Here is a 21,443-nt window from a genome sequence, read left to right on the forward strand (position 1 = left end):
TGATAATTGTCTAGCAGCAATAAAGGTCAAGCATAAGGGTATACCTGTGTACAACTTTTCACCATGCAAATATGCCACAAAATCAAACAATCTATCGTTCATTTTTGTAACCTAAAAATTCATTTTAAAAAGTACATGTTCATTCATTTGTGGAAGTTAAATATTTGGGTGACTGATAACACAAGCATTGCCAGATTATTATAGAGTGCATTGACTGAAGGTTGATGCAGTAGAGTATATAGAACGTTTTATCTTGCTTGAAAACGTTATAAACTTTTTTTTTGCAGCCAAAGATTACGATGACAGCAGGGGTTACAGGAGTGCTGATGAGCAAGCTAGGGAGATTACTCGCAGCATTCGAAGAGAAGTAAAAAAACTGGCAGACAAATGGAATGGCTTCTTAAGCCACACTGACCAAAGACAAATGAGGCTGGATGACGTACTTCATGTAAGAAAACTTCACTACAACTTCTTTTAATTTTGAATTATGTATACTGTTATTAATTCTAATGCCCTCACTTCTTTGCACTTATCAGTGGACAAGTTGGTTTATTACACAAGCTTTCTGTTGTTTTCTTGAAAATTTTTTATTCAAAATAGAAACCTGTGTCCTTTTTATCTTCTAGTGGGGACAAGTAAAGTTTTGTTGTGACTTCTAATTTGCCATGAAGCAGTATTGTTTATTTAATACAATGCACAAAGTTGCAGGTTCAGATTCCTGTTGCATTAGTTACGTTTTATGCACGCTTTAATATATATAAGATGCAAAACTGCTGTTATTCTTATGTGCACGCTCAGTCTCCATTGGTGAGGAATAATACCAAGTTACCTACGTCAACATGTATAGTGTAGTGGTATTGCAGTTCTCATTTAAAAGTCCAGGAAATCTGTTTTTAATTTTCGCTCTTCTAAGTGAGGAACAAATAAACATCCTAGAAGTGCAACATGTGTACTTTATAATTGCTCACTTAAAATTTTTATACACGTCTGTTTTTTTTTTTTTTTTGATGTAGCTTTTCTTTGTCTATTTCAAGTTACTGCTGTAGCTCATCTCACCTCAATATGAACCCACGCATTTATAGCTATGCATATAGTGCGCTTTAGCTGCACATTTTCATTACACCTTACTCGCTGTTCCTCATATCTCGCTCACAGAAGATGCAGTCTCTACAAAGAGCAATGGATGACCTTAGTGCTCGGCTTCAAGTTGCTGAAAGTGCAAAAGCCCAATGGACTCCTGTGTCCGAGTTCCTGCTGGACCAGTTGGCAGGCCAGATTGACGAATTAAGAGTGAGTGTAGCCTTGCATCAGTGTTTGTTGCAGTCAGAGCTCACACACTTCCTTCATATTAAAAGGCATTTAAATAATAAACTACGAGTTGTCATTATCAGTCAATACAGTGAAGAACTGTAGTTTGGGGGTTTTCATGTATAATACTTATGAGCATATACCTGGTCATCTGTTAGTGAAAGCAGAATGGTAGCCAATGGAAGCGGAAATGCAAACAGAGGCAGCGTTAGGTAGAATCAGCTGAAGGTGCACAAATTTAATTGCGAGTCAAATTACTCAGCGTCGCACAGACTTGGATCTACCCTTGAGACTGGCCTTAAGTAAGCACTGCAAAGTGGAATCTTCATCAATTGGTCTCCAAATGAGCTTGGCAGTGTAGAGTTCTGATTAGTCTCAGTCCAAGTGAGCCTTCAAGTTAAAATAAGTTTATTTTGTGAGGAATTTCTGCGAGTTCTCTTTTATTACAACCTATGCATGCAATAAATGGATTACCTGAAGGTCTCTGGTAGAGATGCACATTCTTGATGTGAAAGTACCATGGGCTGTATGTAATATTGATTGGGATGGACCCAACATTCCACTGATTGTTCTGCCTTGTACCCTGTCATCTGTGAAAAGGTTCAATGCTCATGTGTCTTCCTGTGAATGCAGGCATTCCGCGATCGGCTGGCTCCGCTGCAGTTACAGGTGGAATCGCTGAATGAAGCAGCCGGTGCTATCACGAGCTGTGGAGTTCTGCTGTCACAAGGGAATCTGAACCGACTGGATGAGTTGAGCAGCCGCTGGCGCCTCCTGCAGGTGGCCATTGATGAGCGCCGTCGACAGCTAGAGAACTCCTTGCTTGATCAGGGCTCGCAGCAGCAGCAGTTCCTCAATGGTAAAATGTTGAACATACATGCGGTTACCAGCATATTTATTTACACAACCTCACAAAATGGGTCATGCACCTGCTAGTCTACTGTTTCCACCCAAGGCACCAGGTCAAAACCAGATGGCATTTTTTTTGTTGGTATATAACTTTCGATAGAAAACCTAAAATAATTGTTTGAATGGCATGTCCAGGCACGTATCTGAAAATCAGTAAAAAAAACTATAAACATTTTTAGGACGTGTCGTGTCTACTGTGGTGATATCTACATACCACTAGAGTATTTAGCTTTTGCCAAGGAATATGTGGAATTCAATAAGCCAAGGCTCATCGTGAATATTGGCAATCGGGAAATGGCACGTTGCACACTCACGTTTGTAAAATCTCAAGTGCTAAAATCAAGATAATAATAATTTTCATGGAAGCGCTGATCACCTAATTTCCTGCAGCAACTTTTGCTTGCAAAAGCTGAACAGGAAAGGTTGGGCTATGAAATCTGATGACACATCTTGATGACCTGCAAATACTGCTTGCTTTTGTACATGAACATTGCCACAGGTCGTGTGAATACTGTTTAATAACAAGGCCCCTAGTCCATTGTTGTGAAAACAGCCTGAGAACTAACTGGTAATAACTCTGTGTGGACATGAGGCAGATTGCCATTACTAATGCTCGGTTATGCTTTTTTTTTAACATGATAGTGTAAAGTGCTCGTTTCGCAAAAATTCTGGCGTGTAGTCAGTGATATTGGTTGCGAGCAAAAAATCATCTTGTTCGTGACTGAAAAAAAGTAGGTTAAAAAAAGGTATGTACACTCAAACCTCATTATAACAGTCATATCTGCTACGAAAATACTTCATTATATCTGAAAATGAGTTATAAGCAATCATTTATAACACTGTATCTATGGTAAAACTGGTGGTCACTTAATACTTTGTTATAACAGATAATTCATCATATCTTAATTTGTTATATCAAGCTTTGAGCGTACTAACAACCATTTTCGGGTCCAAGTGAGGGTTCATCCCAGGCCATCTGCATTGCAAGCAAGTCTTCTACCACAGAGCCAAAATATTTCTAAAAACTAAATTTAAAAAAAGAAGCACTACATGCATGTCATGTAAGGGAAGGAGTCTTCTTAATGCAAGTTATACTACAGTGAAATCTCGATACAATGAATCTCAAGGAACTGCTAAAAATTATTCGTTATTTTAAACAGTCATTGCAGTGAAAGTATTAAAAGTTTGCAAAAATGTTAAATGCACACATGTGAGGCGCCATATTTGGGACCGTGTTATGCTCAAATAAGTGAGACAAAACAAACGGGAAACATTAGGGAGTCAGTGCACGTTTATTTGAGAAAGAGCACAATCTATCTTGATGGGGGGGAACTGTTTGTCTTCATTTCTCGCTTCTTTGAGTTGAGCTTATTTTGCAATATTGGCAAAAAAAGCTGGTGCCTCAATTGCTGTTCTGTCTTATGAATGGTTTAAAGAGCTGTTGTTTGCCTTTTCATTGGGACATTCGCAAGAAAAACTTCATGTCCTGTAACTTTGGTGATTTCTTACTATTAATGCTCTCCATTCTAGCCTCTGTGGAGCAGCCGTGGGAAAGAGCTGTGGCCGGAAACAAAGTGCCTTACTATATCAAGTAAGGGTTTTTGTTTGCATTTCGATAAAGTAGTACAACCTAATGTTCCTGGTTAGTTTCTTTTGTCATTTCTGCTTACTGGCTCTGGTGTTGCGAACGTCAAAAAACCATTTGCTCTATTTTCAGCCATGTTACCGAAACCACGCATTGGGATCATCCCCGTATGTTAGAACTGATGGATTCTCTTGGTAAGAAATGCTTCAATTATTTATTCCTTCATGACATGTTAGCGACTTGACAATATGATGAAGTGAAGTGTTCATGGATTGTGGCATGCTACTGTACATTAAGCAGCCATCTGTAAATAAAGCATGAATAATCATTTCAAGGGGAATTTTTTTATTTTCCAGCCGAATTTAATGATGTCCGGTACTCTGCATACAGAACATCGATGAAGATCAGGACCATACAAAAAAACCTTTGCTGTGAGTAATTTGTCAGCTGTATCTCACCTTCATTATGGAATGCTATGCTTTTTTTTTTTAATAAAGACACAGCCTTAGCCTTACAGATTTTTTTTTTTCACTAACAGATGAACAGTTTGTGTTTCTTTTATAAGCACTTTGAAAACTATGTACCAATCATGCCTGTATTCTGAACACACTTTTTTTTTTTTGAGGAACCAAAGCAAAGTTGAAAAGTGTGTTTATTATGGAGAGTAAATTTTATAAGAACTTGTTGGGACGAGGAAAAAAAAGGGTCAGATGCCTGACTTTGTGCAGTAAACATATGCATCAACTACTCTTGGTTCTGCTGCTTGCATATCACAAACTTGTCAATGTCCACTGCTTTTTCTTCATAACAAGAAAGCAGTGACTGACAAAGTGATGTGTGCTTTCTCAAGCATGGTCCGTGTCGCCGTATGAGGCTTATCGCCCACCAGTTATGTATTTACTTTGAAAGTGGTGGTTGCGAGACTGTGCCTCTTGGCTGTGGCGTCTTGATTATTTTGTGCGAAATGACGCAGCCTTCCTTTCACAGATCCCAGACATATTCTAAGACCTCTTTTCCTACATCGGGGAAACTTTCCAGTCTTTGGTTCCCTAAATCACGCCCCTCCCGATTTGTAGCACAGAGCTTATCATGCTGCTTCAGCCTGTAATACACACAGACTTCTTCAATACTAAAACGCCTACTAGGTTTACATGTTCAACTGCTTACTTTACAGCCTGACACTGTTAATAAATTCTGTGGTGGTGCAAAAATACTTCAAAAACAAATAAAAGAACAGATGCACATGCTGCACACATAGAAAAAAAAGCAGTGCATGGCGGCGGGCAGAAGGGGGAAGCGACCCAAGGGGGGGGATCCCTAATTAAAGAAAAAAGAGCGAGAACAGAACAACTCTGGGATGAGGAGGTGCTGTGGGTCGGTTCATTCGAGTGCAGTTGATGAGGGTGGGAGCTGCATTTATTATACAGGACCGAAAGAAAAAAAATTGAACTTTTGATTACTGAGGTTAGGGGTATGGCAAATGCAATCATTGAGCGACTCAATACAGTAACTAATGACTATTGACCTGACAGATCCTTCCGTATATGTAAGGCAGGGCTGAAAGCGTGAGCAAGCGAGAAGACAGTTGCAGAGTTATCACATGTTGTGCACTGTATTTGGTATTATATATGTAATCGAACAAACTAAGCCAGGCCATAACTGCTATGTCTTGTAATACTATTAACATTATTTGTTGGTGTGTTACTGACAAATTTAGGTAATGTGAGTGGTTATATCTGAATTATGGTTTAACACTTTTATTATTTGTTCATTCTAGTGGACCTGGTCTTTATGAACAACGCCATCAACGCATTTGATCAGCATGGCCTGCGAGCTCAGAATGACAAACTGATTAGCGTGCCTGAGATGATCACTTGCTTAGCAACCATCTATGAAGGTGTGGCCCAAGAGCATTCCAACTTGGTAAAAGTGCCACTGTGCATCGATCTGTGTCTCAACTGGCTGCTCAACCTTTACGACACGTGAGCTTCTTGGTCACATCTCTTGTTAGAGGTTGCCATTCTATGTAGGGCATGCTACACAACTGTAAAATTATGTAAATCATAGACTGCCTCTGCTGTGGGAAGTGAGGGATTATTGCACCTTATAAAAACACGCTTAAAGTCGGCTTTCAGTAAATTAAACTTTCTTAAATCAAAGTGCTGCTTAGATCAAACAACTGCTTCTAATATGGTTCGTTTTGTACTTGAATTCCTCCGCCCTGTTTATCTCTGAGTAAAAGAAACTCCTGTTAAATGAAACGCATGTTCCTGGTCCCTTGAAGTTTCATTTAAAAAAAGTCTACTTATGTCCAATGATGCAAATAAATATTCAGTGTCTTTGTAGTTGCATCAAATGCTGATCCTTATAATGCTTTTCAATCCATTACAGCTCAGCTTTACTATCGAAGCAGAGAACAGTTATGTATTTTTCATTTGTGCTTACGCTACGGTGTTCTGGAAAGAATAGAAGAGAGGATGAAATGCAAACTACTGTGGTATCTCAAATCACCAGAATAATGATACTATGTAGGCAATAATTTTCTCGCTGATCTCATTTGCATTCTTTTAGCTTCTACACTAATGAAATAAGTGATTATCATTGTTTGCCATAGCCATACAAGAAAGGAACTCATTATGGAACATTTACCTTGGGCTTAACTTCGTATATTTCAGCTCATTTGCCCATTTTCTCATTGGTTCCTGCGAGCCAAAAGCAGATGGTAGTTACTTGTTAGAGCACCCTCATTTGCTTCTAAATTTATCATCATTGAAGACCACAAGGTTCTTAGAAGTCGAATTGGTTGGATCATCTACACTTGCCATTTTTTCTTCATACCATAACATACTGGCTGTCATTCTCATAAAATGTTCAGGGAATCATCTTGAGTGTTTCAATGTTGAATGATAGACACCGTGTTGGCACTGCAAAAAAAAGAAAAAAAAAATCAAAGGACATGTATTCAACTTTCAAGGTTGTGTTTCAGGTTAGTCTTCAGTTTCGTTTTATGATCGGTAAAAGAGGTGATGCTTCACCTTTGCTGATACCAGGCTCTGCTGTCAAATACAGTGAGAAATGCCATGTTTAGCTCAGTGGCAGCCTTGTTTCTTGCATGTGCTTTGTAGTGAGCCAAGATGTTATTGTAAATGGCATCACTAAACATCATGCTCACATTCTCGATTGGCAACTTTCATCCGTGGTGAAGCGTTGAAGTATGCCAGTCCGGCTTTCTTTCTTTGTGCTTTGAAATGTGCATTCTCTACTGCACAGTATGCAAGCGGTTAAAAAGATGTATTGGTCATTTGTCAATTACCAATTCCATTTGGATACTTTGTTTGTGATAGTCTCATGCCAGCCATTCCAGTAACTAAACATTTTCTTTTTTTGCAGTGCTACGAGGACAGGGTACATAAGAATTCTGTCATTTAAAGTGGGAATCATCCTGCTATGCAGGGGTAACCTTGAAGACAAATTCAGATGTAAGTACCAGTCATGGTCACATGTATTTAAAAAGGAAGCTGTTCTCGCAGTTTTTAACATTTCAGGTGCCTTAATGATTGCTCTTGTGAATGTAGTCTGGATGACTTTACTAACAAGAGTCTCATTAATATCGGAAAAACACGTAGCTATATACAGTGCTCAGAGCTGCTTAATTAACTGTGGGTGTAATTGTTAGACTTAGTTGTAGCCATTTTTCTTTTTCATCCTGTATTACACCCACTTGGAAGTAGTTGTCATGATACCTTAGTGCTATAAGGATAATTTTTCTCTCGCAAATATCCCGTCGTTAACTAATGTGGTGCTTACGGGCTTATGCCGTTTTTGCAGACCTGTTTCGACTCATTGCGGATGGTAACGGCTGTGCCGACGAACGTCAGCTAGGGCTACTGCTCCATGATTGCGTGCAAATTCCGAGGCTGCTTGGCGAGATTGCTGCTTTTGGTGGCTCGAACATTGAGCCAAGTGTTCGAAGCTGCTTTGAGATGACCGCCCCAGCTGGTCGGCGAGAGATCCAAGCATCGCATTTCCTGAACTGGCTTCTCCAAGAACCCCAGAGTTTGGTGTGGCTTCCCGTACTCCATCGCCTGGCTGCTGCCGAGACCGCACGACACCAGGCAAAGTGCAATGGCTGCAAACAGTACCCAATTGTTGGATTCAGGTAGGCACAAAAGAGTTTCTACACGAAAACGAAACAATTTGCCTTCTGCATCAGCCTAAATTTTCGTCATGCTCTGCAAATTTACTGAAATGATAATGTTAAATGAGATGTATGATGCCTTATGAGCAAGAGACCTATGGCTATGGTATGTGCCAACAAATTAAAGCTTATTAAAAACCACGTGACTAGTTTTAGTCCTTGCTGGCTTTTCATTCTGTATCCTTTGAAAAGGAGGAAGGGTTGAAATGAATTTTGTATCCTTGCAGATGTGGCTGCCAGTTGAGTGTGGTATGCTAGTTCGCAGATTAAAATAACCTACTGTAATCCTTGTTCTATTTTTTTTATATATATACTCAGATACCTGGTAGTAATGGAAAGCAAGTTTTCTGCTCCTTTCTTTTATTCTTTAGTGTTAAACACAGATCCTGGACTCTAGATGTATATTCTCATCACTTGCTAAAAAGGAAAAACTGTCATGCAATAATTTGCAAACATGACAAAATTATTTCACTTTCTTTTCGTCTTTCATTCTTTCTTTCTTTTTTTTTTCGTTTTCCAAAGCAGTGGACTTCACATCAATTTGATAACATGCCGTAACTATGGTGGCATTGTAAACTTGGGTAGTTGCCATTGAATGCATATTTCTGGAAAAATCTTAGCCTTGGGGAAGACATTCATAACACAAATACAGCATGTCTTTACAAAGTGTTCAAACAAGCTCTTTCATGTTTGCGATTGAAGCTGGCTTGGTGCAAAATTTGATATAAGAAGGCTCGAGAGGGGATATTTTTTTTTATGTAGTAAACACACCATTCCTGTGTTGCGTCTTTTTATTGCAGGTGTGGACTTTTGAAAGTTTATTTTGGAAAAAAATAAACGGCTTGAATGACTTACTTTCCAAATTTAGCATTCAGCATGAAACTCATAGAAGGTCTGTTGTTCTAGGTACCGGTGTCTCAAGTGCTTTAATGTGGACCTCTGCCAAAGCTGCTTCTTTTCGGGAAGAAAAACTAAGAACCACAAAGTTACACATCCAATGCAGGAATACTGCACCACGGTGAGCTTTGGTTTTCCCGCTTCCAAGGAACTCGCATTTTTTTCTTTGAAAGAAGGACTTTGGAATTCATGACATCATGCTGACATGATCGTATTGAGATTTAGGCATAAATTTCAAATATACAATATTTACTTTCTATTTTGTCATGTAATAGCCAATTTCTGTATGGTTTAAAAAAATTAAATACAGTATCAGTACAAACTGATTTCCTCTTTTCAGCTTCCATTTTACTGGGAACTATGCTGTAGACGTATTCACTGCCATAACCACAAGCATGTGGACTCAGTTATACAAGGCACTGTTCGCTCTTATTATAATTGTATTATTTTGTTTTAAAGCGCAGCTTTTAGGTGCCCTATTCTGCGTTGAGAAGTGTTGCAGTTGTTGGCATAAGCAATAGAATGAACCGGGACAAAATAGACCGAAAGAGAGACTGTCCTAAGGAGTTTTCTATCATGGGAGCCAGCGAGTTGTGTTAGCATCTGTAGTGCCTCGTGCTTGCTCATGCTTCTTGTGACAATGCAACGTGTGCCTCTACACGGTTATGAGAAAGTGGGTCACGAGGAAGTTGACCTGAGGCTTCGGGTAAAAAAACAAGGGTTGGTCGAAGGGACACTTTTGTGTGAAACACAGTAGCAGAGTCTTAAGGGCCCTTTATAGTTTGGCACAGCTTTAGCATCAGCCACTTATCGCAAAATAAAAGCATCTAAACAGCTGCACTATATTAGGCAGTATCGTAATCAACCAATTTTTTACTTTTGAAACCGTCAAATATGCCTGCTATATGGCATTATATTAAACTCGCTGTTTGTCACTATCGACCCATATCTTTGGGCATTTTTGTCTTTCATTCGTACGTTATGCGTACATATTTAATGACTGCACATGTAGGTGCACCTTGTAGGTGCACCTTCTGTGTTCATGTCTTTGCATTAGAATGCTCAGTTTTTTTACATACCATCAGCATCAATTGAAGCGTGAACAGCAAAACGCATTAGAAAGGGTATAGTGCACGTTAGCCAGAACACCATTGACAGGCAAACAGCACTCCGGTTTGGCAGCAGGAGAGTGCGCACCATACCATTGCCTAGCCTTGCAGCTGCTCGCTTTTCATTTGGCGCCTACAGTAGTACTTGTCTGCCTCGGCAGTGTGTTCCACACAAGCCATCTGCTCAGAGTGGCAATAGCTCTGAAATAAATAAATAAATAAATAGTCAATGCATCTGTTACTCTTGCTCATTTGCCTTAAATGCGACTTGTTAGTCTCTAAATGTATACTTTTGTTGCATCACCAGACAACATCTGGAGAGGATGTGAGAGACTTCACCAAGATCATGAAGAACAAGTTCAAGTCCAAACGCTACTTCAAGAAGCATCCTCGGGTTGGCTATCTACCGGTGCAGACTGTCCTAGAGGGAGACGACCTCGAGAGTCCTGCACCATCACCGCAGCACACATTGTCATCGCAGGACATGCATTCTCGTCTTGATCAGTACGCAAACAGGCACGTCAGAATCGCCAGCCGGGTGATTTCTGATACTCCTTTATTATTTCGCACTGTTGGTTTCATACTTGTCATCTGGTACTTCCGGTATTGAGTTCATTAGTTATCAAAGTTCCTTTTTGGTTTGATACAAGCACATTGCCTGTCGGGATGGAAATTCATTGTATCACACATATTTAGGTGCCATTTCTTCAAAGTGCATGCTCTTATAATTTATTGTGGAGTGCTCCAAAATATATATGGTTCAAAGTTAGAGATAATTTCAATGTCTCAACTATCGAGTTTTGCTTTGTGAGAAGATGACTGACTTCCATATGATGATTCTGCTGCAGTTACTCAAATTGTGTGAAGTAATTCATTGCATGAAAAGTGCACATGTGCACAACTTGTTTAATTATGTTCACCTTTCGGTTTATAGGTATACAGATGCTGAACTTAGGACAAGGAGTAACTCCACTCCAGACTCGTAAGTTGTCATTACTTTTGACCCAAGAAACTTGCTTTAATTGTTCTTTAGATGTCAGTCAGTGCAAAAGCATGTGGCAAAAGCATCAGTGCAAAAGCAAGTCAGTGCAAAAGCTGCTGCGCCCTTGTGCTTGGGACTGCCTCAACAAAGTGCGCATCGCTTGTGGAAATGAAGGCAACTTGCCGCTGCTGCATGAACTCGACAAAATAGTCGTCGCACCTTTGCTTTTGCTCAGTTCCGTGCTGAGCGAGCACGAAGAAACAAAAAATTTGGCAAGGCCACATGCACGGGTACGTTACAGGGTGCGGCGCTGATGAAGTGAGCTTGGTAGACGATGCCCTGCACACAACTAGCTAGGGGCGCGCTCCGCTTGACGTACATTGGTAACGCGCTTCATGTGTAGCCGCGCCAGTTTTCGCTAATGAATCGCCATACAAACGTACGTGCACACGCATGCATTGTCCGTCAGCTTCACCGCTACTCTCTTCATAGTTCTGAAATGATTTCATGGTGGCGCATATATACGATCATGCGAATGAGCAGAAGTGTCTTTCCGTGCAATGGCAAACAATGAAAAGGCCATGCACTTTTTGATAATGTTACTGTGGTGTCATCAAGTATTGTTCTCTGTTGCTAACGGCGGTGCACGTAAGGTGACGGACGAAAATTTGTGGCAGTTAATGTGTAGTTCCACCGCATTCCCCATAGCGCTTTTGGGAATCCGTCGTGCACGAATCGCACTCGCATGGCAGCGTCTCCTCCAATCAATCCTTTGTAACACTGTTGCTGCAATCTCGCTCTTCGTCAACATCAACTGCCTTCAGCAGCCAGTGTGCCAAAAGGGGTTGCGATGTGGGAAATGGTGCCCTCGCCTCTGGGAGTTGTGGCTCTGTTAACGAAAAGACATACTTGGGGCGTATTTCTATCACACATCAGTAATTATCTATTTCGTTATCTCCGTGCACCCAGTACACACTATCACGCCCAGTACACGCCCAGTGCAGCTATCAGCGTGACAGGGCACTCTTGATTGGAAAATGGTGAGTGTGCAGTCCTTGAGAAAGGGAACGGAAGCAAGCCAAATAACAAATATTGCTGTGTAGTTGAAAGACGCCTCAAGTACTTTTATTTGCCTTTGTGGCTCAACCGGTCAGAACAGGTGAGAGAATTAAAAAGGAAACGATAAAATCTGGAGTCTTACGAGCCAAAACTGATAGTGTGGCGACCTGGTTGAATTGTGACCACGTAGGCTGGCTTAATGATAACTTGGACTTAAGTACATGTGTTAACTGTGCATTTCACCTCATCAGAATATGGCTGTCATGGCAGGAATCAAACGAGTGGCCTCATGCTCAGTATAGTCATGATGGCAGGTACCAAAAGCTTTATTTTTTTTTTGTATTAAAAGGCTATCACATCAAGAAAAAGATACAAAAGGTTTGCTTGACATGTGAATCGAACCCAATACATCACAGTGGCAAGCTTAACTATTAGTCATATGCTTCCTGGCAAGTACAGATGGTGATTTTTTTTCTTGTACAATAACAAACTAGGAAAGCTAACAAGTGGATTGAGCAGAGTGACTTGTTAGGTAAGTTAGTTCATTCTTAACGTAGCTTATAGTGCGAAATAAGCACTAGAGAAGGACAAAGGTAGCTTACGGCGCGAAAAAAACGCGAGGGAAGGACAAGCGCAGTCCTTCTCTTGTCCGCGCTTGTCCTTCTCTCAGGTTTTTTTCGCGCCATAAGCTATGCTCACAAGTGGACTGTTTCCACCATAAATATATGATTGAGTAAAAGATTGCTGGTGAAACAAATTGCATCTCTTTATTATTCAATATTCGATTCTTATTTAAAATTTTTGATAAAAGCACACCTCTAATTTTTTTTACAATTCTTGAGCTAAGCAGATGTTAACTTAAATTTTTTTAAGTAGTTTAGTATGCAAACTTATTGAAGCAGAGTCACAGAACTATTAATAAATCTTACAATGTAAGAATGGATTTCATAGAACTTTAAATCTAACCTATGTAAAAATACTAAACTTATTGTCTGGCAGCATTCGTTGTGAAATGGTAATTAGGATGGCATATTACCACATGCTTATCATGGTGACTGGATTTTTTTTGTATGGTTTGCAAAAGGGCGATTGCACGGTTTTAATAAAAATTATTAATAGATAGTATTGCAGAATTGCTTGTTTCTTCAAGGGGGTCACCTTGAAGTGTTCATCAGAAAGGGCCATATGTTTGCTACGACAAAACTTTTTTAAACAAGATCGTTTTTTGTTTCCTCTTCAACACAGTTGCTTAGTGTAAATTTTTTATACTTTTTAGGAGTGAAGATGAACACCAGTTGATTGCACAGTATTGTCACACTTTGAGTGGAGAGCTCCCATCATCTGTGGTGAGCAAGTTATCTTTTTTTTCTCTTGTTACCTGAGAAATCTAACTCTCTCAATGCTATACAATATAATCTATATACTGCCTTGTAAATTGCTACCTGATGTGGTATCTTATCATGGCGATCCTTGTTTCGGCTTTAAAAGTGTTGTTTAGTGCCATGGAATATTAACAGAAGCCATATTGTTAATGATGTTTCTTGATGATCGTTACTTTTAAAAGGTGCATTAAAGTCACTTTTTTTCTACGTTACCCAATTTATGTGAAAAGAACTGTGAAGCATTTATTAAATCCATTTATAAGGCAGTTTATTGCTATAATGTCAGCTACTCATATAAGCGAGTAAGCTTGTTCCTTGAATCCCTTCCCATGACCTTTTGAACTCAGTTTGTGTAACAAGCTGACAGGAAAAGAATACAGTTTTAACTAGCGTTCTTTTTTTTTTTCATGTGTCATACAATTCGTTGGTTGCGGGTAATTGTTGGTTTTTCATTTTTTGCTGAAGGTGTCCTAAACTCTAAACACGTTTCCCTGTGTTTTACTCCCATGCACAGTGCAACTCTTCATTGTTTCTTCAACCACGGAGCCCTGCTCAGGTGATAGCAACCATCGATGCTGACCAAAGAGATGAGCTTGAACTGATGATCGAGGAACTTGAAGAGGAGAACAGGTTTGCAATATTTTCATCTTTTTGTGTGTGGTTCTGCTTATAGAATGCTTCACTAATTCCTGCTCAAACAAAATTTTCTGTTTGAGAAATACTCGGAAAGATTTAATGGCAGAGCACTGCTCTTGTCTGTTCAGAAAATTCAGCTTATTGCAACAACAAAAAATTTTTACGTGTGTCTTGGACATGCATTGCAAGCATAAAGTCAAAGGTTGTACTGATTGGTCCATTTTAGAAAGTTAGCGATGCCTTGTCTGAGCAAACGAAGCCTGCTAATCGTCACATGATTTTGATCTTTCGACCAAACCATGTCACCTTTAGTGAAGCAGTGCAAGGCATCCACTAGCTCGGTCATGTAGAATGCTAGTCAATGCACAGCAGTGAGTGTTTGAATTAACTACATGTACCAATATCCAGGCTGAACTATTGTTTTTAAGAACAAAATAAGCGAAAGCGTGTCGGGTGTATAAGTTGTCAATAATTGAGCTTAACTTAATGGAATTCTCTTCAAAGAGAGCCTGTTGACAGTAGTGCGTATTGAATTCACGATGTCGTAGTTTGTACCGCGTTTTTCAGCATCTTGCGTCATCTTCCAGGCATCTACAGGCCGAGTATGACCGGCTGCAGGAGATGCAGAGTGTAGGGCTGAGCCCGACACCGAGCCAGCTCGAAGAGGAGGCTGCCTTGAGCCCCAGTGGCAGCACCACTCGTGACCAGGAGATGCTGGCCGAGGCCAAACTGCTCAGGCAGCACAAGGGCCGCCTCGAGGCCCGCATGCACATTCTCGAAGACCACAACCGGCAGCTGGAGGCTCAGCTTCAGCGTCTGCGGCAGCTCTTGGACGAGGTGACGCATGCAACTCATATTCGTGCATGATTTGAAGGCATCTGTACTGTAGGGGCTTGCTTTCATCATAGCTACGGTTGACTGAGCACTTGTAAGTTTTTAAACACTCTCAGGTTGTCTTATTTAAGTTAGTCTTCGAATCATGGTCCTCGCGTGTAAATAGAAGTCTTTGTTGAACATCCTAAAACGTCATCGCTGAGAAGTCGTAGATTAAGTTTCAGCAGGCATACAAAAAACTTCATCCTAGGTAGACATAGTAAGGCACAAAGGTCGGAAGCTTGCATAGTTGAGCAAGCTATAGAGCTCAACTCTTAAGTTGTGCTCTAAAAGGCTGCATAGCTTTTAGAGCACAACACACACTCTCCGAAAGCCCTGTATAAGCAATCAAATTGCTCATTTTGGATTAACAGCACTGCATAACATGCAATTGAACTTAATTCAGGAACCTAATAATACTGAAAATAGTAGATTGGGAACATTCTTTTATATCAATTAAAAATTCGTAGTAGAGGAAGTAGATGACATGAAAGTGAGAAATTCTCAGTGTTATGCTGAAAAAAGCTGCATATGCTGAATTACTTAGCAAAAGTGAGAAAAATAATGCGCCATCTTTTATGCATTCATGGAAGTACTGCTTGTCTGCTAAAGAATTGTGCCTATTATAGTGCAGTGGATTGAAACTTGGGTGTGTCTTTTTCTGAACATCACTGAAATGTAGCTGCATTCTCACATTCAGTACAGTGGCTTGCACTTTGGCTATGCAGATTGCTTACTGCTTCTTTGTTTTTTACTCACGCTCCAGAATATCGAATTTTTTTAGGTGTGCATGTTTTGATCATTCACTCAGCATTGTTGTTTATAGACTCAGCCATTTTCTGAGTGCTGACAGCTCATGTAACCAGTTTTCTGTTTCTGCAACACGTCACTGTGGCAAGCCTGAAGTGTCTTTTGAATATGCTTACAGGTTAAAGAGTGTGTTGTGTGTGGGGGTGCATCTTTCTATTTGGTAATGCGCTTGTGTGTACACCTTCACGATCGAATCTTGGAGCTGATCTCACTCTTCATATCAATTTATTTTTTCTCAATGCAGCCAGCACCTCGGGGAACGACGTCTTCCCTTTCACCGCGCAGCTCCCCATACACAACTCCTGGTCATTCATTGCCTCGAAACAGGGCTCTCCAGCCTGAGCCGATGTCTTCCAGGAATGGAAGGCTTCATGATCACACAGGTACAGTACCTCTCCTTACAGTGAAGCTTCCAGCATTGCTTGAAAAATGGAGGCTGACGTCGCAGTTATTTAAGCAGAAATAACTGTTTCAAGTAACGTATAGCAAAATATAGTTCAACTTGCAGGACTATCTTGTTACGTTGCTTTGCATTAAAAAATGGAAACAAAATATAAATGCTTTTAGCGCAGCATTGCCAAGTGTTTTGCTGGACCCTTTCTCTGTGTTGCGTTCAGATGTGTCTCTGATAGGCTTGTGCAAATGGTAAATTTTAGGTTCGAATAGGATAGTGATGTTGATCAATTATGTTTAAATCAAATTTGAATACTATATAACACATACAGTCGAGCCTGCTTATAATGAACCTGAGCCTGACGCGGCATTCGTTCGCTGCATCCCGAAGTTCGTAGCAAATGAAACACAGCTTTTAGAAAGTAGCGAGTGAAAACACAAAATTTTTTGCCCAGAAAAGTCTGTGATGCAGGTGTTTCGAAGAGCACAAGCGATAAGGGTGGTGTCGAGTTTCTTTCAAATGGCAGCGTGCTCTTCGCAGAGGCCCGTGGCATAAGCTGCATGAGGCACTGGCTCCAAATTTTCGTCGCTCTCGCAGTCCGATTCCTCTAAATCGCTATTGCTGCGTACCTAATTCACAATGCCCTAAACTGTGCACGGTTCCGCGGTGTTGGCATTATCATCAGCCGTAATTAAACCATCGCAACTGATGTCCCACCCGCTTTGTCAGGTCGGAGTCGACGATGCGCTGCCGCAGAGCGCCGCCGGAGTGGTCCTGTTCGGAAGCTTCAGGCTCGGCATCAGGCCTGACGTCAACGAAGTCGGCCTCGCGAAAACAGTTTCACGGGCATGTAGCTGTCCCCACCGCGCACGAAACATTCACCATCTCCACAGCTGATTACCAGGACGCTTGAAGTGGCAAGATGGCTGCCAGGTGGTCAACAGCTATGAACAAGCGCTCCGCAACGCGGCACCTAACGCGCGGATAACACCCAAGCCAAACGGTCACACTATCGATGTTTTGTTGAGCGGCAGGAAAAAGCATGCAAGACCTCCTGTCCGCCATCCTGACCACACGCACACCGAGAGCGAGCAAGACGCGTACACGCAACACACATGCCAGAACGCTCGCTTCTAGTCAGAAAACAAAACTTCTGAATTCGAGTCAGCGTAGCTGGTGTCGCGGAGAGGTGGAGATGGGCGAAGGAGATGTGTCAAGAGAAGAGAGCCGATTTGCGAGAGAAGGGAAAGGAGTTGCGATATCGTGAAGAGAGGGGAGGACCTTGAAAACCAAAACACGTCCAAAAAAAAAGTGACCTTGAAAACCAAAACACGTGGGAAGGAGGCAGGTCAGGCAGGTTGCTTGAAAGGTCCGCGAAACGCGCAACTCGCACGTAGAATGCACGCACAGAGGTATAAGCATGGCTGCCTGGATCGGCACGCGCCACAGTGTTCAAAGAATCAGTGGCCGTGGTCAGAGAATCGTTTTGTTGCGCCGGCGGGTTTGCGTGGCCTTACCGACTTCGATATTTTGCGATTTGTTCCGCGGAAACTGTAATAGTCATTTTAATATTCGAAGCATACGAACATTTGCACAAGCCAACCCAAGCAAACGGACACTGCTTTTCATGCAGAATCGAATGTTTGTTCGGTATCTGCGACTCAGGAATAGACCGAAGGTTATTGGCAGAAGTTACACTGTTAAATTTGTCGCTCATAAAGTTAAGTGTTTCCAATTGCTTCAATTGAGGTAACTAGAAATTACATATTCTGGCATCCGCTGGACTGTCAAGCTGAAACTTGTTGCAGAAGCTCTCTTTCAACTTACATTTAAAAAAAGCTAATTTGAAATGAGCTCATTCAAAAACAGCTTTCACGTATTTTAATAGTAGAAATAATTCAAATCTTTCAGGTAAGTAAATGTAAATGTATATGCATTTTTTGTAAGTCTCAACTGCAGAGATTTTTTTTTACCTTTCTTTTCCAAGTATATACAGCTGTGCTTTTCTTGTCCTGTGCCTGTGCTTTCTCTTCTCTTATTTTTCAATTTTCATGAAATGCTAAAAATGCACGAAAAGCTGATTTTCCGACTAGCCCAGCTTTCTGCTTTTAGTAATGTGATTGTGCATTTGTTTGTCATTTGTACATTCCTTTGCTTTCACAATCAGACATACACTCTACACGCTTTTAGCAAATGATGCTTAGCTTATAGTCTCGCACACGTTACCTAATTGCCTTCTTAAAGTCTGCATGCTTTACTCATGTTGCCCCGAGAGTTGCATGTTTTACAATAGAAAAGCGGCTGTTTATGTCAATTGCTTCTCTGCACTTAACCTTGGCACAAGGTCATCGGTGCAGTTTGCTTGCGTTTGTCAAACTGCTTTCCAGCTAACATTTGAGAGACCATTTCCTCTAGGTCTCTCGATGGGTGTCCACCCAGGCAGCTTGCTTCACACAGCCTCATCAGGCCTCTACGCTCATAGCTTAGCTGACTACAATGACATCGGTAGCGAGGACGATGACTTCAGTTGTTCAGAACTGGAGCGAAACTTGCACTTGTGATGAAGCTGCTTCATTAGGGTCTCATTTTCTCCACAAATTGTGTTCTGTGCCACCTACGACATTGTAGAAACTGAATTTCTTTTTAAGTACTATTTCAATGTGTATTTATGTCACATTCCAAGTGCACTATAAAGTTATCTTGGGTTCACTTTTGCCTTCTTGGTGGGTATCTTGTGATGCACTTTGTCTAGGTATCATTTAATAGAGTGCAGGTTTTTTTCGTTGTCGACAGGGCTTGACCCAAAAAGTAGCGTTGCGATTTTGTGCACAACTGATGAATATGATCCTTCTTGGAAATATGTCAAGCCAGACAGGTTAATATTTTTTTTCCTCATCACTGTAGTTAAATAGCATCTCTGTTGTCATGAAACAAGAATTTAGAACCTTGTGCTTTCCCTGGTAATTTTTCAGTAGCAGGCATTTAGTGTCCCATCACAAGGATAAAATTAGGCTCAGTCGTAAGATAAGTATTATGATACTTCAGACATTTAAAACAATAGATTGATTCTTTTGGGCAAGGCTGAGTTAACAGATGTCTGAATAAGTTATAATTAAGTTATCAACTCTGAATTGGTGTTGTAATAGGACTTTTGTGTGTGCGAGCTTGGAAGGACTCCTCATTTAATTTCTTTACTTGAATTACTAGTAATCATTCAAAACAAATAGGCAAGCTTTAAAAGTGCCATAGCTGATGAAGCATTACTATACGTGACTAGTGCAGAAGCTATTGTGCACAATCAAAGATTGCAAACTGGCTATTGTCTTATCTGGGATGTCAAAGAAAAATTGATTTGTCCTTGCAGGAAGCACAGTCAAATTTTAGTTTTCAACTTATACATTAAAATTAGTAAAGGTACCTTGAAGGCATGCCATTTCAAAGTTCCGTGCTATGTAGTAAAATAATCCACTTGCCAAATATTTATCTTCAAGTTGAGTGCCTTACTGTGCATTTTAGTTGAGCTCTGTCATTGTCTCGAATGTGTACCGTGCATGCTGTAGTCAATTTGCACAATACTTGGTTCACTGGCAGGCGTTGATTGTTATTACGAGTGTTGACAAGGATGGCAAATGCTTGAAAGCTACGTGCTACGAAAAATTATTAGGTGTTAGACTTGCAAGAACATTCGTTCGTGCTTTCCTGCAAAGTGTAGCAAAAATATTTTTAAAAAGTCCTCTTTGCATTATGCAAGTTTTCATGAGCAGTGCCCTTCTCAAGAACATCTTGAACTTGACAGTATCTGGGATGGAAATTTAGCATTACGAATGAATTCTTATTGTCACTAGCCTATTAGTGCATATTTTTCATCATTTATACTAATTCAAATGCAGAAAAATGCTGTTTCATGTCACAGGACACTCAAGTGATGTTTACTGTCTTTGCAGAGTACATACTGCCCTATATATTGATGATACAAATAGATCTTTTTGCATTTTTGCTTTAGGTTTCACATATAGTTAACGCATGCAGTTTTTTGTATTGCCCAGAAGCAAGTGTTCAGTGTAAGTGTGTGCAACCATTCCAACAGAATGCAGGGTGCATCAGTGAGAAACTAACTTGCCAGAGTTACTATTGTTTCAATTTAGCTGCTCACATTTAGACTGGGGGTATGCATGGCTGATAACAACCGCTGTCTGAAAACTTGCGAGCCTTCAGAAGCATGTGCAGTGATTGCTGCAATTGTAAATACAGTTTGAAATTTCTTGAGCTTTTCCTCCTATTTTTTTTATTCCAATATGCCTGCCCCTCTTGTTCTTAACTTCAAAGCCTTTCATAGCATGCAGCACATTGTAGTAGTAGCTTAAGAATCACTAGCCACGTTTTGCGCCTTTCCCAATGTGTTTCCTATGTATTCTAATATTTCCTATGTATGTCAGAAAAGGAGGGGACACTGCTCTTAAGGCTCCACGTATTGCAATAATTCAGCCTAAGTATAGAATTTCTTTCTATTCGGGTTCTCACAGGTTCACTGTGAAATGTGACATTTTTGTACCTTTGTACATCTTTCGCATGTGCCATATGATACTGTGTACCAGTGGTGAGTGAATGTCTATACATACCTAGAACATTGACGGCTCAAACTGGTCAAATAGGGAAGCAATGTTGAATGTCTGTAGGACTGAGTGTGCTGTGGAGCTGCAAGCAGTGTTGAATTGCAAATGCAGCTTAGCTGCGAATGTAGTATGTCAGAAAGGGCGTCTGTGTGTGCAAAGGGGCAACTGTGTTGCGTGTAGAAGCTTCATTAGTATGTTGGTGATGCGACTTTTGCCTCAAATCTGCATTCATTTCTTTTTTCTTTCTGTGAATGGATAGTTTCTTGATAACTTAAACTCAGCTTCAGAAGGGCAGAATATCTAATTTACAGTTCATCTTGCTGCTAGAGATTCAGTTGCATACGGTACTGTGAAGTTTCCTAAAATAATCAAGAACTTCTTCCTTAAATTGTTTTTTACTCAGTGAGTGCTTCTATTGATTTTACCTTTTTCATCTTTTCCCCATATTGTTTTCATAAATTTATGGTAATTTTTTCTAGTGTTGCATTTGTAGTACAAATACAAGTACAATTCCTTTCAATACCTTCTGCAACCTTCTCAAATTTTCGTGCATTGTAATTTCTCATTGCTAAATAGGAATCGTATACTTTTTTCTGGACATCATAATGTTTAGATGGTCTACAGGCAGTTACAACTTTAAGTCAGTGGCATTGCCTCCTCAAAGGCGGATGTACACAAGTCTGCGCCA

At 40.5% G+C, this 21,443-nt stretch overlaps 1 protein-coding gene across 9 annotated transcripts in view; it reads left to right on the forward strand.

Moving 5' to 3' along the window:
* Dys (Dystrophin) overlaps window positions 1-21,443 on the forward strand; it is a 462,180-nt gene that overhangs the window by 440,192 nt on the left and 545 nt on the right. For 7 of the 9 annotated variants that reach the window (XM_075894910.1, XM_075894913.1, XM_075894907.1 and 4 more), the window contains 17 exons: window positions 288-448; window positions 1,156-1,290; window positions 1,942-2,167; window positions 3,748-3,808; window positions 3,935-3,996; window positions 4,159-4,233; window positions 5,580-5,784; window positions 7,193-7,281; window positions 7,631-7,961; window positions 8,907-9,018; window positions 10,314-10,522; window positions 10,941-10,988; window positions 13,324-13,393; window positions 13,944-14,059; window positions 14,653-14,902; window positions 15,993-16,131; window positions 18,558-18,955. In XM_075894910.1, coding sequence (XP_075751025.1) covers window positions 288-448; window positions 1,156-1,290; window positions 1,942-2,167; window positions 3,748-3,808; window positions 3,935-3,996; window positions 4,159-4,233; window positions 5,580-5,784; window positions 7,193-7,281; window positions 7,631-7,961; window positions 8,907-9,018; window positions 10,314-10,522; window positions 10,941-10,988; window positions 13,324-13,393; window positions 13,944-14,059; window positions 14,653-14,902; window positions 15,993-16,131; window positions 18,558-18,703 — 2,435 coding nt within the window. In that variant the 3' untranslated portion in view covers window positions 18,704-18,955. Of the gene's footprint in view, window positions 1-287; window positions 449-1,155; window positions 1,291-1,941; window positions 2,168-3,747; window positions 3,809-3,934; window positions 3,997-4,158; window positions 4,234-5,579; window positions 5,785-7,192; window positions 7,282-7,630; window positions 7,962-8,906; window positions 9,019-10,313; window positions 10,523-10,940; window positions 10,989-13,323; window positions 13,394-13,943; window positions 14,060-14,652; window positions 14,903-15,992; window positions 16,132-18,557; window positions 18,956-21,443 lie in introns of those variants that run through there. The other 2 variants (XM_075894908.1, XM_075894911.1) reach the window with 2 other exon arrangements.

Source organism: Rhipicephalus microplus, chromosome 5, assembly GCF_043290135.1.
Source record: "Rhipicephalus microplus isolate Deutch F79 chromosome 5, USDA_Rmic, whole genome shotgun sequence".
Taxonomy (NCBI): Eukaryota; Metazoa; Arthropoda; class Arachnida; order Ixodida; family Ixodidae; genus Rhipicephalus; species Rhipicephalus microplus.